The sequence below is a fragment of the Pristiophorus japonicus genome, chromosome 18, assembly GCF_044704955.1.
Source record: "Pristiophorus japonicus isolate sPriJap1 chromosome 18, sPriJap1.hap1, whole genome shotgun sequence".
Lineage (NCBI taxonomy): Eukaryota > Metazoa > Chordata > Chondrichthyes > Pristiophoridae > Pristiophorus > Pristiophorus japonicus.
The window spans coordinates 36,414,462-36,442,130 of NC_091994.1; the positions used below are offsets into that span (position 1 = coordinate 36,414,462).

The following is a 27,669-nucleotide window of genomic DNA, read 5'->3' on the forward strand; positions in this document are numbered from 1 at the left end:
AACATATCCAAGATCTATTTTGATTGTGAACACTGGCTGTTGCTAGACTAAGGCTGTCTCTCTCTCTCTCCCTCGACTGTTGCTAAATGAAATCTGTATCTCTCTCTCTCTCGCTCTCTCTCTAATGATGCCAACCACCTTTTTTCCCCATATTGAATAAACTAAACATGAGCACCTTTCAGAAGCTGAATTAACCGAGTTCCATATGCCAAACATGTGAAGTTCTGCAGCAAGATTTCAAAGTTATATTTATGTGTTAGCTCTGGGCTCATTTGGTAGTCCTTTTGGCTCTGAGTTAACAGGCCATATTCAAGCCCTACTTCAGAACCTGAACATGTAATTCAGGTTGACACTCAAATGCTGTGCTAAGGTTGTGCTGCATTGTTGAAGATGCTTTCATTCCAATATTAAACTGAGGCCCCATCTGCCTCAGATCCCATGTCAATATTCAAAGAAGAGCAAGGAGTTCTCCCACAGTCTTGACCAGATACTCTGATGTCCATTCATTTCCTGTTTTGTGATGTTTCAGGTGGAATAATGATGAGTTTGTGGAGATCGTTGATGTGGAATATGTAATATTTGAAGTGCACGGAGTGCATGATTATAACTATCAGCTCTATTTGAGTGACATAAACTGTGTGTCAGAAGCACAAAATTGGACCACTATGTTAAAGAAACAGGCTATACCTGATCCTCACACTGCTTGGAATTCAAAGGTAAGGAGTTACAAATAAATTATATGTGGTGAATTCCTTGTATTGTCATCACCTTCACGGTAACTCCCCACACTATGGGCTGGATTTTCATGGAGAAAGCGGGGGCCCCGACACGGGCTCTGATCCGGGAGAACGGAATGGGCCTGATTTACATCTGAAGCCTCTGTTTCCCACCCTCAGCCAGCCAGATGGAGTAGCTGGAAAGCTCTGGGTATGTAGGCCTGAGGCACTAGGCTGTACAGAGGAAGGAGGGAGGGAGTGGGTGGGGGCTGATCTCCGGAGGATCGGGGGAAAAGGAAGATCAGGGCCTCTGGTGGATCGGGGGGGGGGGGTCAGAGGGGATGACCAGGGCCTCTGGTGGATTGGGGAGGGGAAAAGGAAGATTGGAGCCTCTGGTGGATTGGGGGGAGGATGGAGAGGATGAAGATCGGGGTCTCCGGTGGATCGAGAGGGTGGAGGGGATGAAGATTGGGGCCTCTGGTGGATTGGGATGGGGACAAGGAAGATTGGGACCTCCGGTGGATCAGAGGAGGGTGGGGGCGTGGAGAAGGAATACTGGGGCCTCCCTCCAGTGGATTGATGGGGGGAGTAGTAGGAAGATCGGGCCCACTGGTGGATTGGTGGGGGCAGAGAGGAAAGAAAGAAAGTGAGAAAGATATGCATTTATATAGCGCCTTTCATGACCACCAGACATTTCAAAGAGCTTCACAGCCAATAAAGTACTTTTGGAGTGTAGTCACTGTTGTAATGTGGGAAACATGGCAGCCAACTTGCGGAGGAGGTTCGGGGCTTCCAGTTGGTCGGGGGAGGGGGGGGTGATGGGTCCGGAGAGGAGGAAGATTGGGGCCTCTCTCTGCTGGATCAGTGGTGGGGGGGGGGAGGGTGAGAAGAAGGAAGATCACGGCCTCCAGTGGATCGGGAGTGGGGAGGAGGAAGATCGGGGCCTCCGGTGAATTGGTGGCGCTGGGTGGGGTGGGGGGGGGTGCAGTGAGGAGAAGGAAGATCACAGCCTCCAGTGGATCAGGAGGGGGAGGAGGAAGATTGGTGATGGTGAGGAGGGAGATCAGAGCTTCCGGTAGATTGAGGGGGTGGGTGGAAGGGGAGGGGGTTGAGGAGAAGGAAGATCATGGCCTTTGGTGGACTGGAAGGGGGGAGAAGGAAGCTCAAGACCTCCGGTGGATCGGTGAATGGGGGGGGGTGAAGAAGATCGGGGCCGGCCACTGGAGAATCGTGGTTGGCCTCAGCATCATGGTGGGAGAGGTCCTGGAAGGTGATCGGAGGACTCATGAGGGGGTCTCCGATCGCCGTGGGTGGGCTAGACAAGGACCCTGCATTCTGGATGTAGGTGTAAAGGCACTTACTTCCTGGATACAGCAGTTCTTGCCTTGCTGTAATGGCTGGGTTTTATGAGTTGTGTAAATCTCGACCAGCTACAATTAAAAGGGAAGTGGTCCACATTGTCCAGGGCCACACCATGGATCTTGATGACTGGGGGGCAGTGCTGTGCGGCAAGGACAGGCTAGTGGAGGACTTTTGTCTTACTGATGTTTAGTGTAAGGCCCATGATTTTGTACGCCTCAGTAAATACATTGACTATGTCCTGGAGTTCAGTCTCTGTGTGCGTGCAGACGCAGGCATTGTCTGCATACTGTAGCTCGACGACACAGGTCGGGGTAGTCTTGGATCTGACCTGGAGACGGCGAAGATTGAACAGGTTCCCACTAGTTCTGTAGTTTAGTTCCACTCCAGCGGGGAGCTTGTCGACTGTGAAATGGAGCATGGCAGCGAGGAAGATTGAGAAGAAGGTTGGGGCGATGACGCCACCCTGCTTGACCCCGATCCATTGGTAAGGATCACGGCCTGCATGTCGTCGTGGAGCAGGCAGAGGATGGTGATGTACTTTTGGGGGTAACCGAAATGAAGGAGGTCGATCCATAGACCCTCGCGGTTGACAATGTCAAAGGCCTTTGTAAGATCGAAGAAGGACATGTATAAGGGCTGGCGCTGTTCCCTGCATTTTTACTGCAGCTGTCACGTTGCAAAAATCATGTCCGTTGTGCCCCGTAGGGGACAAAATCCGCACTGCGACTCCGGGAGAAGCTCCCCGGCCACAGGGGGAAGACGATTAAGGAGGACTCTAGCGACGACTTTCTCAGTGGCTGATAGCAGTGAGATTTCTCTGTAGTTGCCGCAGTCGGACTTCCGTTATCTTGGGAGGCTCCTATCAACAAGACCAGGCATTGACGATGAGATCCAACACCGCCTCCAGTGCGCCAGTGCAGCCTTCGGCCACCTGAGGAAAAGAGTGTTTGAAGACCAGGTCCTCAAAACTGTCACCAAGCTCATGGGGCTAGAACCTCCAATTTTGTGCTTATCGCCCCAAAATGGGCATTATTTTCGGTGTGGACATTAAAAAAGGGTTTTCTGATCACCAGCTTCCCACCCATTCTCAAAACACCCAAGGCTAGAACCTCCACATTTTTTGTCTGCTTAGCGCCCACTTAACACCCATTTTACCGCTGAAATGATGTATAACGCCCATATATCGTCCATTTTGGCACAAAATGGAAACTGGCGGGCATTTTTCGGAAACTTATCGCCAAGTGATACTTTCCTAGGTGCATAACGCCGAGAAAAAATATTACCACCCGGCCACTTTTTTGGGGCGGAATCAGCAGGATGGGCGAATTCAACGCCCGTAATATCGCCCAGCATTACTTTCCACACGGAATTAACGCCTATTTTCAATATTAATGCCCGCCCACTGTTTTTTGTTGTAAAGAGCATATTTGCCCAAACTAGCTTCCATCGTCAGTTTCACCACCTCGCACATATATCGCCCACAATATCGCTCGCTCAAAAGACCGCCCACAAAAAGTGGAACTAATCGGAATGAATCACAGCGTTATGGACGCCATGTTCTAGATCACATGTCGCGTCCTTTAAAAGGCTGCTGTGCTTCAACGTCGGCGGAGTTCGGATGTACTCTGCAGATTGTTGCAGTTGATGTGAACATGTCTAAAAACATCTGGACCACACCCTGACCGATTGGAATTGAAGAGGTGTGCTCATCGGGACATTCCTTGTTTGTGTGCAATTGGTAGCAAAAAGAGAGGTACTGCAATGGGGCCTGTCCTTTCTCACCCTCTCTTAGTGACCAAATACATGCAGCAGACTCGACATCGCTGAAGGAACGCTGCACTGCATTATGAGACCAATGTACGAAGAGACAGACAGATGAGGAGGACCAGACATTACACCCCCCGCAAGTACAAGGAGAAGCATTCTTACCTCGACTTGCCCGACACCACCTGCCTTCGGAGACTGCGCTTCCACAAAGAGGTTATCACTGAGGTATGCCAGCTGATTAGGGCAGACCTGCAGCCTGCCAGCACCATCAGAACTGCACCGTCTGTCAAGGTTAAAGTCACCACGGCACTGTCGTTCTATGGCCTCGGGTTCTTTTCAGACCACAGCTTGCGACATTTGCTTACTTTCTCAGCATGCCACACATCGCTGCATTCGACAGATCACTGAAGCCCTGTTCGCACTCAGGAGGGACTTGATCAGCTTCCCTATGACCAGGGAGGCACAGAGTGAGAGGGTTCTAGGTTTCTCCAGAATTGCAAACTTCCCCAAGGCGCAGGGAGCAATAGACTGTAAGCACATTGCGATGTGGGCACCTTTTCAGGATGCTGAGGCTTTCAGGAACCGCAAGGGATTCCACTCCCTGAATGTTCAGCTGGTTGTCAACCACCAGCAAATTATACTGGCAGTGAATGTTCAATTTCCAGGCAGCATCCATGATGTGCACATCCTGCGTGAGAGCACTGTATCTGACTTGTTTAACAATGCACCACAAGGTCAATGCTGGATGCTTGGTGACAAAGAATATGGCCTCGCCACCTGGCTGATGACCCCCCTGCGTGATACCCACACCGAGGCCGAGAGGCGATATAACAAGAGCCACAGAGCAACTCGCAATATCGTGGAGAAAACCATTGGAGTGCTGAAGCAGCGCTTTAGATGCCTGGACCGCTCAGGAGGTGAGCTTCAATACCACCCTGAGCAGGTAGCTCAATTCGTGGTGGTGTGCTCCATGCTGCAAAACTTGGCTATCAGGAGGGGACAAGAATTGCCTGATGAGTCTGACAGAAGAATGTAAACTAGGTGTTTTGAGAATGGGCGAGAAGCTGGTGATCTGAAACCCCTTTATCAATGCCCATGCCGGAAATAACGCCCATTTCTGGGCGATAAGCTCAAAAGTGGAGGTTCTAGCCCCTAGTTTTCATTTTTGAAAATGGGCATTATCGCGATCGATATCAAATGAGTGGTAACATTAAATTTTTTTGACTTTCTGCCGTAAAGTGTGGCTGTCCTTAGCAATGGCATGGCAACGCTCGATTCCCGCGATTCAGGAGGTCAAGGTTCATCATGACATGTGCAGAAGAGGAGACAGAGAGAGAGGGAGACGAGAGGCACTGGAAGCATGTGTGGCTGTAGTGTATGCTTGTCTGGCTATTGTGGGAGGCACGACGGAGATTCAGCAGTAGCAAAAAGCCTACTAAGCACCAAGAACACAATTGGTACCGAGTTTTTGTCCAACAAATAAGATATAACATGGAAGGGATGGAGGAAGCCCTGGAGCTGGTAGCCAGGAACACCGGTGGCAGCGAGCTCCCAGTGATCCCGGAGCGCCACACTGCACCCCAAGATGCCACACCCCCATTGCCAATCACACATCAGAGCCAGCAGCAACATCTTGCTTCTGGCTCAGAGCATGTTCCCACCTCGGGTCTGTCCTCTCCTGTATCCATCCAAGCAGCATTTCGGCCGTCACCCCCCCCACCCCCCCCCCTCCAACAATTCATCGCCTGAGGACCTCCTCGGCCAGGCGGCTTTGAATCAGAAGGGGAAGGAGTAGAGGTGGGGAGGAGAAACGGAGGGGCGGGGGGAAGGGTTGGTTTGTACAGAAAAACTGATGATTTCAGACTAATGTTCGGTTTAAATGTTTTTTATTTAACAAAACCTTGTAGCACAATGGCTCAGTTGACTGCACCATTACATGCTGGTGAATCCTTAACATCAAAGGGTATAATCATACTTAACTTCAATCAACTTAAACTTTAACTGTCACCAAGGTGATGCCCACCATTGATGTATCACCTGCATACCCAGCAGTGTGTCAGCCTTGTAAATAACACCAATGTTCTTTCAGGCACAGCAATCATTGATGAGTTCCTGACGTAAAGCTCTTGCAGTTATCATGCCACCATGGGTCCTTTCATGCGGTCTACAGGGAGGGGCGGGAGCATGGCTTCAGCGTCAGCCTGAATGTTTGGGTCGATGTCAGCGTCCGCCTCCTCGTCCTCCTCTTCCTCTCTCTGGTGAGGTGGACTGCCAGACTCATCAGGCAATTCTTGTCCCCTCCTGATAGCCAAGTTGTGTAGCATGGAGCACACCACCATAAATTGAGCGATCTGCTCAGGGTGGTATTGGAGCTCACTTCCTGAGTGGTCCAGGCATCTAAAGCGTTGCTTCAGCACTCCAATGGTTTTCTCCACGATATTGCGAGTTGCTCTGTAGCTCTCGTTGTTCGCCTCTCGACCTCGGTGTGGGTGCCACGCAGGGGGGTCATCAGTCAGGTGGCGAGGCCATATCCTTTGTCCCCAACCATCCAGCATTGACCTTGTGGTGCATTGTTAAACAAGTCAGACACAGTGCTCTCACGCAGGATGTGAGCATCATGGATGCTGCCCAGAAATTGAGCATTCACTGCCAGTATAATTTGCTGGTGGTCGACAACCAGTTGGGCATTCAGGGAGTGGAATCCCTTGCAGTTACTGAAAACCTCAGCATCCTGAAAAGGTGCCCGCATCGCGATGTGTGTACAGTCTATTGCTTCCTGCACCTTGGGGAAGTTTGCAATCCTGGAGAAACCTAGAGCCCTCTCACTCTGTGCCTCCCTGGTCATAGGGAAGCTGATCAAGTCCCACCTGAGTGCATACAGGGCTTCAGTGACCTGTCTAATGCAGTGATGTGTGGAATGCTGAGAAAGTCCACAAATGTTGCCAGCTGTGACTTGAAAAGATCCCGAGGCGTAGAACGACAGTGCCGCAGTGACATTGACCTCGATGGAGAGTGCAGTACTGATGGTGCTGGCAGGCTGCAGATCTGCCCTTGTAGCTGGCATACCTCGGTGATAACCTCTTTGTGGAAGCGCAGTCTCTGAAGGCAGGTGGTGTCGGGCAAGTCGAGGTAAGAATGCTTCTCCTTGTACTTGCGGGGGGTGTAACGTCTGGTCCTCCTCATCTGTCTGTCACTTCTTAAATTGGGCACATAATGCAGTGGAGCATTCCTTTGGCTGCATGTATTTGGTCACCAAGAGAGGGTGAGAAAGGACAGGCCGCATTGCAGTAGCTCTCTGTCTTCCACTGATTGCTGACAAACAAGGAATGTCCTGACGAAGGCACCTCTTCAATTCCAATCGGTCACAGTATGGTCAAGGTGTTTTTACAGATGTTCATATCAACTCCAACAACTTGCAGAGTACATCCGAACTCCGTCGAGGTTGAAGCATAGCAGCCTTTTAAAGGACGCGACATGTGATCTAGAACATGGCGTCGATAATGCTGTGATTCGTTCCGGTTAGTTCCACTTTTTGTGGGCGTTTTTTGGGGCGAGTGATATTGTGGGCGATATGTGTGCGAAGTGGTGAAATTAACGATGGGCGATCTCCATGGCCGTTAGTTTGGGTAACTATGCTCTTTACGACAAAAAACAGTGGGCGGGTGTTAATATTGAATCTCGGCGTTAATTCCATGCGGAAAGTAATGCTGGCCAATATTCTGGGCGTTGAATTCGCCCATTATGCTCATTCCACCCAAAAAAAGTGGGTGGATGGTAATATTTTTTCTTGCCGTTAAGCACATGGGGAAAGTAATACCCGCCGATAAGTTTCCGAAAAATGCTCACCAGTTTCCATTTTGTGCCAAAATGGGCGATATATGGGCGTTATACATCATTTCAGTGGTAAAATGGGGTTAAGTGGGCGTTAAGCATGCAACAAAAAGTGGAGGTTCTAGCCCACTGTCTATCTGGCTGCAGTAATACCCGCCTTCATGTACAGCAGACACCTCAAGTCGCTGAAGAAATACCATCAACGATATCTCCACAAGATGCTACAAATCCCCTGGGAGGACAGATGCACCAACGTTAGTGTCCCCGACCAGGCCAACATCCCCAGCATTGAAGCACTGACCACACTTGATCAGCTCCACTGGGTAGGCCACATAGTTCGCATGCCAAACGCGAGACTCCCAAAGCAAGCGCTCTACTCGGAACTCCTTCACGGCAAACGAGCCAAAGGAAACGTTACAAGGACACTCTCAAAGCATCCCTGATAAAGTGCAACATCCCCACTGACATCTGGGAGTCCCTGGCCAAAGACCGCCCTAAGTGGAGGAAGTGCATCCAGGAGGGCGCAGAGCTCCTCGAGTCTCGTCGCCAAGAGCATGCAGAAATCAAGCGCAGTCAGCGGAAAGAGCGTGCGGAAAACCAGCGCCACCCACCCTTTCCCTCAACGTTTATCTGTCCCACCTGTGACAGATACTGTGGTTCTCGTATTGGACTGTACAGCCACCTAAGAACTCATGTTAAAAGTGGGAGCAAGTCTTCCTTGATTCCGAGGGACTGCCTATGATGATGGTGATGACAGTTAAAAACAAAATGGAGGTTAAAACAGAGGCTTCCAGCCTCATTATAATATTTTAAATGACATCCTGTCTCCTGGCAGTGGGTTGGCTGCCCGCTTCTGTTAAAACTGGACATTGGCAGGTTGGAGGTGGGTTGAGGTCGGGATTCTGATTTTTAACTATTTTACTACCCCCACGTTCCAAACCCACCTGTTTTCTTTGGTTTAGAATTTCCCCCGGTGTCATTTTCATCTAGAATTGCAGTCCAGGTCCCTACAGAAAGATAATAGGCTATAAATTACAATCAGCACTGTTTCCATGTGATGTATTATATGCTCATGCCAAATTGCTCTCCTTTGGGATTAATGCCTATATTAAAATACTGCAGACAGAAATTTGTTTCACGCATATTAAGTATTCAAAGAACTACATTGTAAATTGTAATTTGTACCCAAACCATGGATTTATAAAACTGCCAAGAGGAGTTATTGTTTAAAGTGACCCTACTTGCTTAGAGTTTTATTACAAATGATTAATGGTCATCTAAAAAAAATTCTATTCATTTCATAGTCTCCCATTATCAATTCACCCTTAAAACTTTGTAAAATTTTCAATACAACTCACAAACACACACAAGCCTTAAGATGGTAGAACACTCCAGAACCCTAGTCAGGTGACCTGTTCCCTCTTTATTTGTACACAGCATTGGCTGCAGTGACACAGTAGTCCACAGGTGCAGCTATATATATTACACTTCTCCCTCCTTAATGAAGAAGTAATTATAACAAAATAATCATCATACATAACTTGCATGGTTATACATAGCAAAAGATATGGGGCTAGATTTTACACTTTTGTGCTTATTGCCCAAAATGGGTGTTATTTCCGGCGTGGGCGGTAAAAAAGGGTTTTCAGATCGCCGGCTTCTCGCCCATTTTCAAAGCACCTAGTCTCCATTTTTTTAAATGGGAGTTACCGCGAGTGATATGAAATGGGCGGTAGTGTTAAGTCTCGTTGACCTTCTGCCGTAAAGTGTGGCCGTCCTTAGCAATGGCATGGCAATGCTCGATTCCCGCGATTTGAGAGGTCAAGGGACATCATGACATGCGCAGAAGAGGAGACAGAGAGAGAGGGAGCTGAAAGGGACTGAAGGTGTGTGTGGTTGTGGTGTGTGCTTGATTGGCTGTTGTGGGAGGCACGACAGAGATTCACCAGCAGCCAAAAGCCTACTTAGCACCAAGAACATAGTTGGCACCGAGTTTTTGTCTAACAAATAAGATATAACATGGAAGGGATGGTAGTGGCCCTGGAGCTGGTAGCCAGGAACACTGGTGGCAGAGGACTCCCAGTGGTCCCGGAGCGCCACACTGCACCCCAAGGTGCCGCACCCCCATTGCCAACCACACACAAGAGCCAGCAACAACATCTTGCTTCTGACTCGGAGCACATTCCCACCTCGGGACCGTCCTCTCCTGTATCCGTCCAAGCAGCATTTCGGCCGTCATCCCCCCCGCAAGTGAAGCATCTCCTGAGGAGCTCCTCGGCCAGGCGGCTTAGAGTCAGGAGGGGATGGGGAAGAGGTAGAGGTGGGGAGGAGAAGCAGTGGGGTGCGGGGGAGGATTGGTTTTTACAGAAATACTGATGATTTCAGACAAATGTTCGGTTTAAATATTTTTTATTTAACAAAACCTTGTTGTGCATTGGCTCCACCGTTACATGCTGGTGGTCCTTAACATCAAAGGGTATAATGAAACTTAACTTCAATCAACTTAAACTTTAACTGTCACCAAGGTGATGCCCACCATTGATGTATCACCTGCACATGCAGCAGTGTGTCAGCCTTGTAAATAACATCAACATTCTTTTAGGCAAAGCAATCATTGATGAGCTCCTGACGTAAGGCTCTTGCAGCTATTGTGCCACCATGGGCCCTTTCATGCGGTCAACAGGGAGGCAGGGGCATGGCTTCAGTGTCAGCCTGATTGTCTGGGCCGATGTCAGCGTCTGCCTCCTTGTCCTCCTCTTCCTCTGTCAGACTCATTAGACAATTCTTGTCCCCTCCTGATAGCCAAGTTGTGCAGCATGGAGCACACACCATGAATTGAGCTACCTGCTCAGGGTGGTTTTGGAGGTCGCCTCCTGAGTGGTCCAGGCATCTAAAGCACTGCTTAAGCACTCCAATAGTTTTCTCCACGATTTTGCGAGAGGCTCTGTGGCTCTCATTATATCGCCTCTCAGCTTCGGTGTGGGGTCATCAGCCAGGTGGCGAGGCCATATCCTTTGTCACCAAGCATCCAGCATTGACCTTGTGACTGATTGTTAAACAAGTCAGATACAGTGCTCTCACGCAGGATGTGAGCATCATGGATGCTGCCTGGAAATTGAGCATTCACTGCCAGTATAATTTGCTGGTGGTCGACACCCAGTTGGACATTCAGGGAGTGGCATCCCTTGCGGTTCCTGAAAACCTCTGCAATCTGAAAAAATGCCCGCATCGCGATGTGCGTACAGTCTATTGCTCGCTGCACCTTGCAGAGGTTTGCAATGCTGGAGAATCCTAGAGCCCTCTCACTCTGTGCCTCCCTGATCAGAGGGAAGCTGATCAAGTCCCTTCTGCATGCGTACAGGGCTTCAGTGACCTGTCTAATGCAGCAACGTGTAGCATGCTGAGAAAGTCCGCAAATGTCGCCAGCTGTGGCCTGAAAAGAACCCGAGGCATAGAACGACAGTGCCGCGGTGACTTTGACCTCAACAGACAGTGCAGTACTGATGGTGCTGGCAGGCTGCAGATCTCTTCTTATCAGCTGGCATACCTCAGTGATAATCTCTTTGTGAAAGCACAGTCTCCGAAGGCAGGTGGTGTCGGGCAAGTCGAGGTAAGACTTGCGGGGGGTGTAACGTCTGGTCCTCCTCATCAGCCTGCACGTCTTACATTGGGCACATAATGCTGTGGAGCGTACCTTCGGTGATCTTGTGTCTGCTGCATGTAATTGGTCATCAAGAGAGGGTGAGAAAGGACAGGCACCATTGCAGTAACTCTCTGTTTTCTACCGATTGGTCACAAACAATGAAAGTCCCGACGAAGACACCTATTCAATTCCAATCAGTCACAGTATGGTCAAGATGTTTGTGCAGATGTTCACATCAACTCCAACGACCTCCAGAGTACATCTGAACTCCCCCGAGGTTGAAGCACAGCAGCCTTTTAAAGGATGCGACATGTGATGTAGAACATGGCGTCCATAACGCTGTGATTAGTTCCGGTTAGTTCCACTTTTTCTGGGCGATTTTTTAGGCGAGCGATTTTGTGGGCGATATGTGTGCGAGGTAGTGAATGTGACGCTGGCCAATCTCATGGCCGCTAGTTTCGGTAAATATGCTCTTTACAACAAAAAAAATTGAGCAGGCGGTATTATTGAATCTTGGCGTTAAATCAGTGCGGAAATTAACGCTGGGCGATATTATGGACATTGATTTCGCCCATTCTGATGATTCCGCCCAAAAAAAGTGGGCGGGCGGTATTATTTTTTCCCAGTGTTAAGCACATGGGGAATATAATGCTCGGCGATAAATTTCCGAAAAATGCCTGTCAGTTTCCATTTTGTGACTAAATGGGCGATATTTGGGCATTATACGTCATTTCAATGGTAAAATGGGCGTTAAGTGGGCATTAGGCATGCAAAAAAAATGGAGGTTCTAGCCCATGGACGTATTTTGCCATATTTACAAATCAAGCTTAACCACTTGTTTTCTGGTTCGAAGAGGATACCTTCGCCCTCGAACAGAACCTTCCAAACATGGTGTTGAATTTAAACTCATTCGAGGTTGATCCTGAGGAATGCTTTCCTCCAAGGGATGCCCTTGATTTCCATTTGAGCTCTCTCTCTTTTACTCTACCTCTATCAAAGAAACTATGTGCAAAACTCTTGATCAAGCACATTCCCAGGTGCTCGTCATGGAGGTCTCCTAATAATTTGGACCTGAATTTATTTGGTACAACCACTCTTGCACCCCACACGATACAATCTTTATCGACTGATAATTCATTCCTACAAATAAAGAATGGATGAATGTCTTTGTCTGTTACCTGGTTTGGCCAGCCATTTGCAATATAATCATACACCTTTGACATAACTGGGTCACATTTGGTTGCTCTACCAATCTCTTCAGCTGTGACTGGCAGTTCATCAATGTATGAAAAATAGAACACTTCTTCCCTATCGTGTGTAACTTGTGATGGGGAAGGCAATCTAGACATAGCATTAGCATTACTGTAATCAGCTGATCGCCTGTATTGAATATCATATGTATATGCTGACAAAATCAAAGCCCATCTCTGCATTCGGGCTGCAGCTAATGTTGGAACTGGGAACTTTGGATGGAGGATTGTTGTCAGGGGCTTATGGTTCATAATGTTAGTAAACTTACGACCATACAAGTATTTGTGGAACTTCTTGACCCCAAAAATTAATGCTAAAGCTTCCCTTTCGATTTGTGCATAATTATGCTCACTGGCACTGAGAGTGTGTGAAGCAAAAGCAATTGGTCTCTCCTCCCCACTACGTAGTACATGAGAGATCAGTGCCCCAAATCCATATGGAGAGGCATCACATGCTAACTTGATCTCCTTAGATACGTCATAGTGAACTAACATGGTTCTCTCTACCAATTTGTTTTTACACTCCTTGAATGCTGTATTGCTGTCTTCTGACCACTTCCAATGGACCTGTTTTTTCAATAGTTCATTCAGTGGATGTAATACTGTATCCAAATTTGGTAGGAACTTCCCATAATGGTTCAAAAGACCCAAAAATGATCGAAGTTCAGTGACATTCTTTGGAGTGGGTGCATTTCTGACTGCATCCAGCTTTCCCTTGGTTGGATGTAAACCATCTTTGTCTACGCTGTACCCTAAGTACTCCATGGAGTTTTGAAATAACTCACACTTGTGAGCAGACACTCATACTCTGTGCTTCTCTAGCCATTGAGGACTTCATTCAATATGTTATTATGAATTTGCCTATTTGGTGCTGAAATTAGTATGCCATCTAAATAATATACTACCCCTTCAATACCTTGCAAAATCCAGTTCATCACCCCATGGAATATGGCAGGGGTGGAAGACACTCCAAATGGTAGCCTATTAAATTGATATTGGCCTAGATGAGTATTTATAGTCAAGTATGACTTGAGTCCAAGTCATCTAGTTCAAACTGTAAGTAGGCATTCGTAAGATCCAACTTTGAGAAGATCTAACTATCTGTCAGTGTTGTGAACACATCTTCTACATTTGGCAATGTATTGGGGAGATTACCCTCTAGAACCTGGTTTACGGTTACTTTATAATCACCACACAATCTTACCTTTGGACTTGGGTACAACAACAATGGGTGTAGGCTAATTACAGATCTATCTTAGAAATAATATTCTCAGTCTCTAGTCTTTTGAGTTCTTGCTCAACTTTCTCCTTGAGTGCATCTGGCACGGAACGTGGCTTGCAGTAAACCAAGCTAGCATCATTCTGTACCCTGACACTTGCCTTGAAGCCTTGGATCGGACTGCCTGTTTCGCAGAACACTTTTGGATAATGCTTGATGACATCATCCTTTGATGCAAATCTCGTTTCAACACGAAAAATCTCACTCCAATCCAACTTCAGTGATCCCAACCAATTTCTTCCTCGTAAGGCAGGCTTGTCTCCTACCACTACTAATAGAGGCAAGCTCTGAAATTGATCCTTGTATTTCATCGGTACGGTGATACGACCTACCACAGGAATGTTCTCTCCCGAGTAGCCTCGCAGCTCTATCTTGGATTTCTCCAGTGGGAAATCGCGCAATTTGTCGAGGTATAACGATTCCGGTACTACATTCACAGATGCACCAGTGTCGATTTCTATGAGTATCTTGATTCCTGCAACATCTATGTGGATTATGATACTTTTCGAATCGCTGTTAGTTAACCTCGTGCTCCTGATGATGTGTAGCTCTAAAACCTCCTTGTCGTGTTGTTTTTCTTCCATGCTATGTAGTCTCTGGGGATTTCTACTTATAGCTTTGAAAGCTGGTTTACCCTTCAGTTGGTATACCTTCGCAAGATGCACAGTTTTCCTGCAGATGAAACACTCTGCCTTCACACATGGAGAACTTTGAGCAATGTGTTGTCCCAGGCACTGATAGTAGGACTTCAATGCTCTGTTACCATTGCCAAACTGCCTTTTACTTTTAATCAGCAGGCGATTCACCTCAGTTGTCTGATGACTGGAAATAGTATGAAATTCTCAGGAGTATTGGTCGGCCATGTTCATTGATGTAGCTGTCTGACAAGCTAAATCAAAAGTCAAGTTAGGAGTTGTCAATAACTTTCTTCTGATCGCATCATTTTTCAGCCCACAAACAAAGTGGTCACACAATGCTCGGTCCTGAAAGTTTCAGAATTTACAGTGAGTAGATAGCTTTTTTAATGTTACAATGTACTCACTGATATTTTCTTCGGTTAACTGATATCCTATTCCGAAACGATAACTTTCAGCAATTTCCAGGGGCTCAGGACTGTAGTGCTGTCCTAACTTAGTTAGAATCTGCTTAAGAGTTGTGTCCTTTGGCTTGACAGGCACAAGCAAATTTTTCAGGGTGTCATACACCTCGGGCCCTGCTTCAGTTAAGAAAATTTCCCATTGCCTTTTCATTATTGGGGACTCCGATGATATTATTTGCGGTGAAAAACATTTCTAGCCACTCCACATACGCTCCAAAACTTTCACGGTCGCGTTGAAACTCCCCCAAGCACTGTATTATTCCCATAGGCACGGCCACCTGGACTCTGGCAGTTCAAACAAGTGTGCTTGTAATTTAGCTTGGATTTGTAGCTGTTAATCAAAACAGAGAAGCTCTCAAAGTCTCTCTGTCGGTTGGCTGAATCCTCTACCAACAAAAATTGCAGCTTTTTTCTCCCAATTATCCCATCCTCATTGCCATTGTTATATCTTCAGTACAACTCACAAACATATACAAGTCTTAAGATGGCAGAACACTCTGGAACCCGAAGTGACCTGTTCCCTCTTATTTGTACACAGCACTGGCTGCAGTGCCACAGTAGTCCACAAGTCCACAGGTGGAATTATATATATTATACTTTACATTTATGCCAAATAGAGAATGCCACACAGATTCTGGGGTGACACTACACTTAAATTATAATGGTCCCTACAGCATAAGCAACAAGCTACGACATTTAGAGCAGGCCAAGTGTTGTCAGACTCACACAAGGTTTAAATATGGTATTATAGTAGGACCTGTGATGCATGGGATAAGTAATTTACGGGGTCGATTTTAATCCCAAGTGTGTTTCAGATGGGCAGTGGCATGGGATGAGTGCAAAACACACTCACAGGCCTAAGTTTGAGACTCAAGCTATTTTAACTTCTGGGCCTCTTGTGGCTGGTGGTGGTGCTGACATCATTCTGAATATTGTAGTGTGGAAGAATCAACAATATGGGTGAATATGATCATGGGTGAAGGCGTGCACCATGGTTTTTGGACGCTGCACTGGAGGTCTTGGTGGAAGAGCTGGAAAGAAGGAGAGATGGCCTGTATCCTCAGGGGGTCTGGAGGCCCTCCAGACACATGCTCAGAAGGCAGTGGGAAGAGATAGCGGCAGAGATCAATGTCTGGAATGTAGCTCCGAGGACCTGGACACAGTGCAGAAAGATGTTTTAATGATCTCACACGAGTTGTCATGGTCAGTGAGTGCATCTTCAAATGTCATATCCTACTAACTGCACCACTAGCTTCATCCATTGCTTAATTCACTACATCTCCATCACTCACCTACCAACAATCTCTATCAATCAGGACTTACTTCTAACATTCATTTACCTCACACACTTAGCACTGTTGGAAGCTTCTACCCACATCTCACAGCTTGCACACATTGGCAGCTATTCACCATGACAGCCACATTACCCAAACATATTGCACAACACTCACTGACACACTTCTCTCTTTCTTGCAGGAAAAGGTGGCACACAACAGGAGGCAGCAGGAATTAATGGGAGGGTGAGAGGCATGTCTGCATGTTTTAACCCCCATAGAGGAGACAGTGCTGGCCATTATGGGAAGAGCTATTGCTGAGGCCGTGGCCACCAGCGGGGCTGAAGCAATTGAAGATGAGGTACCTGCAGATCTGATCCTCCTGCTCTCATTCCACTTCTCCCTCCTCCCCCAATCTCTTCTGACTTACAAGCTGTAGATAGTGTAAGCATGCACTTCTTACTTTCTCCTCTCCTTTCACCACAGTCCAACATTTGTCTCTTTTTCTTTTCAGATACTCACGAACCGGAACCTGCCCAGGCAGTGGAGAAAGTGCAAGAAGAAAGTGAAGATGAAGTGATTCTGTCACTCGATTTCACAGTTGCGGCCACCAGCTCACATACAGACACAGTGCATTATTTAGAAGGTGGTGAGGCATTGGGAATAAGAGCCAGGGCTGGGGGAAAGGATAGTGTAGGTGCCAGCTCGCTGGAGGGCACACTGAAATACCTCTTCCCTCTTCTAGCAGCTTTTTCTGCTCTGCGTGGCTTCTGCTCATTCTCCCAGTCATGCTCAATGCCAAGAAGAAGCCCCACTAGGCCACCCATATCCGGAAATCTTTGAGTCACCAACAAAGTACTTCAGCACCGGTCAGGCACTCTTCTGGCTGTTGCTGCAATTCTATGCCTTTTGGGTGCTTTTCCAGTCTTGCTTAAAATTTCAATATAGACTATTGAAATTTTAAGCAAGACTGGAAAAGCACCCAAAAGGCATAGAATTGCAGCAACAGCCAGAAGAAACAATCCAGCAACTAACTTGAAATTAGTTGATGAACCCTTTAAATAGCATTGATGGAGGGTCCTTTATGCTGCTTATGCCATGCTCAGCTATGCGAAGTTAAGAGCGGGCGTAGGATGAAACGTGAAGCTCGAAAATAGCAGTTGGTGTTAAATCAGCGGTACATGTTGATTGATGTCATGATCTACCTGCTCTGCATGCTGCCAGTGGGCATTAGGTGCGCACGTGCAAACCCCTTTACAAAAAATTGCGTCCGACGAACTTTCCGTGGAAGTGTGCGCATGCGTCACGGACACTATTTTTATAGTTTAAGAAGTGTAGTAAGAGCCTAATTTCGCCTCTTATGTTTTCTAAATTAAAAACATTTCTTAGATTGAAGAATTGTAAGATCTACCTTATAATATATGCATAATGAATGAGCACTTTTGATTTGTTTGTGTTATTTTTGAGCTATTTGTAAAAATGTTTATTTTTGTGTTTCATTGTGGATATGCCTGTAATTATTTTTTTAGATTTTTTTGGTTTCTTTGCATTTATTTTAAGTCTCCTTAAAAAAACTAGTGTGGCACTAGAGTTATCACATGGTTTCTGAAGCCACGTTCTTGTCTAGATAAAGATATACAGCTTAGGCAAGAACAGTCTCTTGCAAATGCTCGTTAATATACTGTGCAAGGCTCCAAATTGCCACACATCTAGCAAATGCAGTTGAATTTTATGTTTCAGAATAGTGGTGCTGTTTAACAAAAAATCCTATAGTTTCTATTAATGCTGCTGGTAAGCATTGTCAGGTTAGGGCTAGGACATGTAGCAGTCCATAAGTCAAAACACATCAGTGGTGTTTCTATGATATTTTGCTGAATACTAAAGAATTAGAGCTCCAGATACTTATTTATCTTGTAGCTTAATCTGAATGGCACATTGAATTTATGATACCATTTTAGATTCAGAAACATGAGGCAGTCATTTTGGAATGAGCCAGGTAAAAATAGGGAACACAGAGAAAATCTTCCCCTGATATAAACCAACTATGCTGATCTGGGACTGTTACAATTTCTATATGTGTCCAACTTCACACATCTTTTATGCTAAATACAGAAATTCTTGTAGATAAGGGAGTAGTTTCTGTGTAAATTCATTTAAAAATAAAAAGTATAACAAAAGATATTTATTGATGAAATATGTGATGAAAAAATAGAAATTGCCTCATTGAGCTCAACCAAACCCCATAGATTTCTGCAGGTTTTAACTCAAGTACCCAGATGCATTGCATTATTTTCAACTGTAGTGTTATGTGAGAGAATATCAACTGCCCTCCCTCAGATAATGAATCAGTGCTCCTCCCTGTTGAACACCACTTGGAAGAAGCACTGAGGGTAGTAAGGGCACAGAACAGACTCTGGGTGGGGGAATTCAATGTCCATCGCCAAGAGTGGCTCGGTAGCACCACTACTGACAGAGCTGGCTGAGTCATAAAGGCGATAGCTGCCAGACTAGGCATATGGTGAGAGAACCAACATGAAGGAAAAGCCTACATGACCTTGTCCTCATCAGTCTACCTGTCGCAGATGCATCTGTCCATGACAGTATTTTTAGCAGTGACCACTGCACAGTCATTGTGGAGACGACGACCCGACTTCATCAAAGCTCTGCAGTACTGTCACATCCAGTCGTGATTGGTGGTGGACAATTAAACAACTAACGGGAGGAGGAGGCTCCATGAACACCCCCCATCCTCAATGATGGTGGAGCCCAGCACACGAGTGCAAATGACAATGCTGAAGCATTTTGCAACCATCTTCAGCCAGACGTGCCGAGTGAATGATCAAGCTCAGACTCCTCCTGAAGTCCCCACCATCACACAAGACAGTCACCAGCAATTTGATTCCCTCCACGTTGATATGCTCATAATAAATGGTCAGACTGAGTACTGAGTGTAATGAGCAAGTGTGACCTTAGCTCCTTTATTAAGGTTCCAGAGTGCAGGTACCTCGTGGGTGGCCTGCTTATATATTGTGCTCCCAAAGGATGCTGGAATCCCTTGGGACTCCAACAGGGAGTCCCCCTGGTGGTCAGGTGTGATGCAGGTTACAAGGGGTTAAATACATAACAAACGTGATATCAAGAAACGGCTGAGCGCACTAGATACAGAAGAGTCTATGGGCCCCAACTAGCCTAGCTATCGTGCTGAAGGCTTGCGCTCCAGAACTAACTGTGCCTCTAGCCACATTGTTCCAGTACAACTACAACACTGCCATCTACCAGACAATGTGGAAAACTACCCAAGTATGTCCAGTCTACAAAAAGCAGGACAAATCCAATCCAGCCAATTATCGTCCCATCAGTCTACTCTCATAGTGATGGAAGGTGTTGTTGACAGTGTTATCAAGTGGCACGTACTCACCAATAACCTGCTCACTGATGCTCAGTTTGGGTTCTGCCAGGGCCACTCGGCTCCAGATCTCCATACAGCCTAGGACCAAACATGGAAAAAAGAGCTGAATTCCAGAGGTGAAGTGAGAGTGTTAGCCCTTGACATCAAGGCAGCATTTGACCGAGTGTGGCATCAAGGAGCCCTAGTAAAATTGAAGTCAATGGGAATCCGGGAGAAAACTCTCCACTGGCTGGAGTCATACCTAGCACAAAGGAGGATAGTTGTGGTTGTTGGAGGTTGATCATCTCAGCCCTAGGACATTGCAGCAGGAGTTCATCAGGGCAGTATCCTAGGCCCAACCATCTTCAGCTGCTTCATCAATGACCTTCCCTCCTTTACATAATGAATTAGTGCATGCTCACATACAGCAAGACTTGGACGACATTCAGGCTTGAGCTGATAAGTGGCAAGTAACATTTGCGCCACGCAAGTCATCGCTGGGCCATAATCCTGGAACTCCCTTTCTAACAACACTGTGGGAGTACATTCACCACACTGATTACAGTGGTTCAAGAAGGCAGCTCACCACCACCTTCTCAAGGGCAATTAGGGATGGACAATAAATGCTGGCCTTGTAGGACACCCACATCCCATGAATGAATAAAACAAAATTACTCATCATCACTTGTGCTTATACACTATAGTTCTGCTTTTGAGCCATTAAATGCATTAAATTTGTTGATTATTAATTATTTTTGTTAATTCTGATAGAGATCCTCTTTTCTGCACACTTTCTTAAAGATCACCAGCATGCTGTTTATTTCTTTGATACTGGAGAATTTCTGAATAACTTATTTTTGTTTTCATTCTGAAGAATTTCCATAGTTGTCACGATCCAGGTGAACCAATAACTACGCCTGGTTCTACTGAATACCAGATTATGGGTGGATGCATCTTAAACCGAATCTTGTTTCCAAAACGCAATGGCTTTTACATTTTCAAAATAATTGTGGTAAACTCCACATACAGGTACGTTCAGCAGAGTCTCCTCGCTTCAGCCTTTCTTTTTCTCATCCAAAATTAAGTTGTGCTACAGGTTGAACCTCTCTAATCTGGCAACCTCGGGACTTGGCCTGTGCCAGACCCGAGAATTTGCCGGACCACGGGAGGTCACTCCGCCCCTTGACTTACCGGGTCCTGATGACAGCGCTCATGCCCCTGACCGTCTCCGTCACGCTCCGGCTCTAAAACTCCCGCCACGCTCCTTCTCTGTGCTGCTTTGTTAAACGTTGCCTGACAAGATGGCGTCCCGACCCCGAAGCTGTATTTGCGCATACACTGCACTGAAGGCTACAGCGCAACACTTAGTCCAGAATCACTCGTGAGACTAGCAGATGAAAGCATAATGTATTCATCCGACAGTCTTCCATCCACTATACCAGTACACATTTCACAGTAAAAGGCAGTCAATTTGTTCTCATACTGAAATCCCCTTCCTTGTTCCTGCATTGTTACTCTCACCTCTCAGCCTTGCATTCGCATGACAAGTAACTAAATAAAAAAATCCAAATTTACCAGTACCTTACTGGGTACTGCTGACAACGTTGCTGTCAACGATCCGGCCGCGTTCTGTGCATGCGCTCCCCCCGCAGGACGGGAATGATGCCGGACCAGGGAGGTTGCCGGACCAAAGTGCCGGATTTGTGAGGTTCAACCTGTACTTTATACCTATTCTAGCAACATATATGTTGAGGATGTGCTGTATTTCCAAATTGTAACATACATTAGGGTACAAAGTGATACAGTCCACTGAGATAACTACATGTGTGGGGTGTTTATAACGTATTTAATTTGTTGCCTTGTTGGAGCTGCAGATATTTATTGAGGCCTAAATGTGCTTGCAGAGGTCTCCAAGACTTCTTTTCATACATGCCACTTCTGGGGACTTTTGAAGCCAATTTAAGAGAATTTTCACTTTTCCTCAGCAAATTTATATAGCACTGCTACTTGTTAACATATTCTGTTTCAAAGTGATGTTTAATTATTTTGTAAAAGACACTCAGGTGGTGGAAATTTCTTTTATAACGCGCCCGTTAGCATCAGTGCTAGGCAGCTAACGAGCAGCAAAGGTCTACAGTTGGTGTGAAGCGACGTCAACGGTTCGGGAGAAATTAGATCGGCTCTTTGGTAGAGGCGCCAAGAGATAACGCTGCGATGTCTAACGCCACTCACGTGGTGACGTCATCCAGTGTGCAACGCCCCCTCGGCGCCACTCCCGCAATATTTGGTTTGTATGGACGCCTAACAGCAAGGCATCCGTATTGCTTGGGAAAAGTAGAGGGAACATTGTGGTGCTCGGGTGTATTCGCCCAGAGATGAAGGTAAGTTTTTTCTTTATTTATTTAATCTGCTTTTCATTAGTTGTAACAGTGGGGGAAGTTTGTGTGCGGGTCAGAGAAGTTTGAGGTGTTTTTTCTTTCTTCCCTTTTCTTCCCGTTTTTCAGCTAGCATGGTGGCAGCCTCCCGTTGCGAAATTCAATAGGCCTCCTGAGCTCCCGCCCGAGGATGAGTGTGCAACGGCAATTTTTAGCGCTGCTCTTTCATCTTTGGGTGTAAAAACTGAATTTGGCAGTTTGAGCCTGAACTTAACGCTTGTCGGTAAAATCAGCACTCAGACGGTGACACCGCCTCAAAAACGACGGTACCAAATTTCGACCCCTCAGAATTTGAAAGTAAAGGTTTTATTCCCCTGGTATTTTTTGGATTTATTTTTGACCCTTGCAGAGAGTTAAAGAAATCGGCGCAGGTAAGTAAATCGTAGGCCATTCGGCCTGGGCTAGGGGCGGGAAGCAGAGTGGACCGGGAAGGCATTCACTCAGGGACCAGAGAGGGTTGGTGGGGGAGGGAGTGCACTGACCGGCACTCACTCGGGGCCACAGCGGACCAGGAAGGTACTCACTCGGGGCCACAGCGGACCAGGAAGGTACTCACTCGGGGCCACAGCGGACCGGGAAGGTACTCACTCGGGGCCACAGCGGACCGGGAAGGTACTCACTCGGGGCCACAGCGGACCAGGAAGGTACTCACTCTGGGCCACAGCGGACCGGGAAGGTACTCGCTCGGGGCCACAGCGGACCAGGAAGGCACTCACTTGGGGCCACAGCGGAACAGGAAGGCACTCACTCGGGGCCACAGCAGACCAGGAAGGCACTCACTCGGGGCCACAGCGGACCAGGAAGGCACTCGCTCGGGGCCACAGCGGAACAGGAAGGCACTCACTCGGGGCCACAGCAGACCGGGACCGGCACTCACTCGGGGCCACAGCGGACCAGGAAGGCACTCACTCGGGGCCACAGTAGACCAGGAAGGCCCTCACTTGCGGCCACAGCGGACCGGGACTGGCACTCACTCGGGGCCACAGCGGATCGGGCAGGTACTCGCTCAGGGCCACAGCGGACCGGGAAGGCACTCACTCGGGCCACAGCGGACCGGGACCGGCACTCACTCGAGGCCACAGCGGATCGGGAAGGTACTCGCTCAGGGACACAGCGGACCGGGACCGGCACTCGATCACGGACTGGAGAAGGTCGCAGACAGCCGATCTGAAGGCTTGGCGCCCGGGGAGGGGGAAGAGGGAAGGAGAGAGAGGTTACAAGACTCAAGTGGGGTGGGGGAGAGAGGAGAGGACACAAGACCTTTGGGTGTGGCCATCGATATAGACCTTGGGGAGAGAAAGAACTGCAAACCTGTGCTGCCTGCTTTCCTGCTGTTTTGAGCTTCTTTGAAAGTTTAACTTTAAGTATGGGGGTAATACTAACAATGCCATACTTTGTGCGCGCGTTCTGCATCATGGTGCTACGTAGGAGACAATTGATTAGAGCTCATCGCATCAGGAACATCACAGCCCATAGGCTGTTGGACAGGAAGCCTTACCCGCTTCGGGTATATCGAGACAGGCGTTCGTACCTGCACCTGAGTGATGCAGACTGTGTCAGAAGGCTGCGTTTCCGCAAATAAGTTGTCCGTGAGATCTGTGAGTTGGTGAGGCCAGACCTGTAGCCAAGAAGCGTCAGGAGGACTGCTTTGTCAGTTGAAGTGAAGGTTACAGCTGCACTTTCATTCTATGCCTCCGGATCGTTTCAAACCACAACTGGGGATCTGTGTGCCATCTCTCAGCATGCAACACATGTCTCCATTTGCCAGGTCACGGCTGCACTATATGCGCAGAGGAATGACCTCATCAAGTTTCCCATGACCGTCAAGCAATCCATGACAGAGCTGTGGGCTTCTCAAGGATTGCTGGCTTCCCAAAGGCACAAGGCTGCATTGATTGTACCCACATCGCCTTGCGAGCATCTTTGGAGGATTGCGAGATGTACATGAATAGAAAAGGCTTTCACTCCATTAATGTGCAGCTCATGTGTGACGACATTCATCGCATCATGTCAGTCGATGCAAGATACCCTGACAGCACCCATGATGCGTTCATCCTATGCGACAGCATTATATCTGCCATGTTTGAGCAGCAGCCAGAAGGGCAGAGCTGGCTTACTGGGAGACAAAGGGGATGGCCTCGCCACCTGGCTCATGACGCCCCTACGCGTAACCCGGACAGAAGCTGACCGCCAATACAACATGTCGCACATTGCGACCCGCAACATCATTGGGAGGACCATTGGCATATTGAAACAGCGTTTCTGATGCCTGGACTATTCGGAGGCTACTTGCTGTACTCCCCTGAGATTGTCAGTCAGTTCATTGTTGTGTGCTGCATGTTGCATAACTTAGCTATCATGAGGCAGCAGCAGCTGGTGGTGGAAGACCCACCTGCGGTGAGAGTGGCTGATGATAATGATGTGGAAGATGTAGGTGATGAGCAGGAGGAGGAGGATGATGACGAGGATGAGGAAGCCATGCAAGTGCCTGAGGCCAGAGCACAACGGCGGAGGAGGGCAGGCCATTGTGCTCCTTTAACGATTGCTTGAGTCTTGTGCCAGCAGCTCATCCATGAACACTTTACTATTGCCTGAGAGCTCAGCGACAACTATTCCACATGGACATGTTTATTGTTTGGAGCTGTTTCGTAATGTTGTTTTGTGTTATCGGAACCAATGTCCTAGGGAGAGTGTTTGCTAGTGCTGTTGGGGAGGAGTTAAACTAATATGGCAGGAGGATGGGAACCTATGCAGGGAGACAGAGGGAAATAGAAGGGGGGCAGAAGCAAAAGATAGAAAGGAGAATAGTAAAAGTGGAGGGCATAGAAACCCAAGGCAAAAAGCAAAAAGGGCCACATTACAGCAAGATTCAAAAGGGGCAAAGTGTGTTAAAAAGACAAGCCTGAAGGCTCTGTGCCTCAATGCGAGGAGTATTTGGAATAAGATGGATGAATTAACAGCGCAGATAGCAGTTAACGGATGCGATGTGATTGGCATCACGGAGACATGACTCCAGGGTGACCAAGGCTGGGAACTCAACATCCAAGGGTATTCAGCATTTAGGAAGGATAGACAGAAAGGAAAAGGAGGCGGGGTGGTGTTGCTGGTTAAAGAGGAAATCAATGCAATTGTAAGGAAGGACATTAGCCTGGATGATGTGGAATCGGTATGGGTGGAGCTGCGGAATTCCAAAGGGCAGAAAACACTAGTGGGAGTTGTGTATAGACCACCAAATAGTAGTAGTGAGGTTGGGGACAGCATCAAACAAGAAATAAGGGATGTGTGCAATAAAGGTACAGGGTGACGTGGACAGATTAGGTGAGTGGGCAAATACATGGCAGATGCAGTATAATGTGGATAAATGTGAGGTTATCCATTTTGGGGGCAAAAACACGAATGCAGAATATTATCTGAATGGCGGCAGACTAGAAAAAGGGGAGGTGCAACGAGACCTGGGTGTCATGGTTCATCAGTCACTGAAAGTGGGCACGCAAGAACGGCAGGCAGTAAAGAAGGCAAATGGTATGTTGGCCTTCATTGCTAGGGGATTTGAATATAGGAGCAGGGAGGTCTTACTGCAGTTGTACAGGGCCTTAGTGAGGCCTCACCTGGAATATTGTGTTCAGTTTTGGTCTCCTGGTCTGAGGAAGGACGTTCTTGCTATTGAGGGAGTGCAACGAAGGTTCACCAGGCTAATTCCAGGGATGGCTGGAATGTCATATGAGGAGAGACTGGATCAACTGGGCCTTTATTCACTGGCATTTAGAAGAATGAGAGGGGATCTCATAGAAACATATAAGATCCTGACGGGACTGGACAGGTTAGATGCAGGAAGAATGTTCTCAATGTTGGGGAAGTCCAGAACCAGGGGACATAGTCTTAGGATAAGGGGTAGGCCATTTAGGACTGAAATGAGGAGAAACTTCTTCACTCAGAGAGTTGTTGACCTGTGGAATTCCCTGCCGCAGAGAGTTGTTGATGCCAGTTCATTGGATATATTCAAGAGGGAGTTAGATATGGCCCTTACGGTTAAGGGGATCACTGGGTATGGCGAGAAAGCAGGAACGGGGTACTGAAGGAATGATCAGCCATGATCTTATTGAATGGCGGTGCAGGCTCAAAGGGCCAAATGGCCTACTCCTGCACCTATTTTCTATGTTTCTATGTTAATGATTCAGTTTTAATGTAAAATATATTTTATTCAAAAGTTTACAATGTACTTAACTTAACTTTAATAAAATTATTCTTGTATCAAACTTTACTTTAATATGACTCTTTAAGATCACTTAAAAACTTTAAGATCACTTATAAACTTGAAAATTTACATAATTTACAAAAAACTTTTAATTTGAGAACAGTTACAACAGTAACAATAATAATAACATCAATAACAACAGTAGCAAAGAAAAGCTGCACCCATCTCTCATCCCTCTTAGTGTAAGACCGCCCGCCCGCTGTGCTTGGTCTTGGACTCTCCACCACCCCTGCCTGCAGGTGGTGGCGCAGTGATTTTGGGCTTGGTACCAAGCTTATTTCTTCTAACATCTCGGGTACTGAGCACCCCTTGACGGTGGGGGGCGTCAGCGTCAGGCAGCAAGTTGGAGGGCCCAGCTTGGGGCTCTTCAAAGGCTGCTGTGGGGATGGCAGTTGATTCTGTCAATGGGTGCGGGGTCTGGGCGTGTTCCCTTATTGCAGCAGCTAACTCATACATGCCCTCCCTCATGCAACCTGACAGTGTCTCAGCGGACTGAATCATTCCCTCCCTCATGGCCAGTACTACCCCTGACATTCTCTCACTCATTGCCAGTGTCGTGGTTTGCATACCTCTGACATTCCCTCCCTCATGGCCAGTGCCGTGCTTTGCACTACCTCTGGCATTCCCTCCCTCATGGCCAGTGCCGTGCTTTGCACTACCTCTGAGATTCCCTCCCTCATGGCCAGTGACGTGGTTTGCACTACCTCTGACCTCATGGACGCTATTCCCTCACTGATGGTCCCGGCGAGTGTTGTTACTTCTCCCGACAGTCCCACTACCTCATCACTCACCCACTGATGATGTCCAGGAGTGATCGGGTAAGGTCAATGCTCTCCGCACTCAATGACATCATCTGAACCACATCTGTTACATCCTGCATCTCAGGAGAGCGTGGTCGAGCTCTCCTTCCCCTCACCTTGGGTCTGCCTTGCTGCACCCCAACAATGGAACCCGTAGCCTGGGACGGTGGGGCCCTGTGTGTGCATTGCTGCACCCCACTACTGGGACCCGCAGCCTCAGAAGATGCCAAACCATGGAAAGTCCCACCAGCACTCAAACCACTAGTCACAGAAGGGGCTGTCAACTCCATGAGCGGCACCTCCTCCAAAGTCAGTACAACAGTGGGAGCTTCATCCAGCTCCATCCCCTCCCCCCCATGTTTTTGGTCTGGAAGGTGGGATTGGAAGATGTTGTCCTCTTCAGGCTCATCCATTTCTGAATCTTCTTCTGCATCTTCAGGATTGGCATCAAGTTCTGCAAAATATAACAGAACAGTCAAATGGTTAGCAGCAGAGGAGGGGGCAGGATGGGTGGCATGAGTAAGTTCACACATGGCAGGCCAGGCAGCTGGTTAATTTGAAGGGTCACAA

The 27,669-nt window shown here is 47.5% G+C and overlaps 1 protein-coding gene across 8 annotated transcripts in view; it reads left to right on the forward strand.

Moving 5' to 3' along the window:
* The window catches only part of LOC139228654 (cation channel sperm-associated auxiliary subunit delta-like), a 362,402-nt gene that overhangs the window by 254,143 nt on the left and 80,590 nt on the right, over positions 1-27,669 (forward strand). For 7 of the 8 annotated variants that reach the window (XM_070859874.1, XM_070859876.1, XM_070859871.1 and 4 more), the window contains 2 exons: positions 530-716; positions 20,484-20,638. In XM_070859874.1, coding sequence (XP_070715975.1) covers positions 530-716; positions 20,484-20,638 — 342 coding nt within the window. Of the gene's footprint in view, positions 1-529; positions 717-20,483; positions 20,639-27,669 lie in introns of those variants that run through there. The other variant, XM_070859870.1, reaches the window with a different exon arrangement.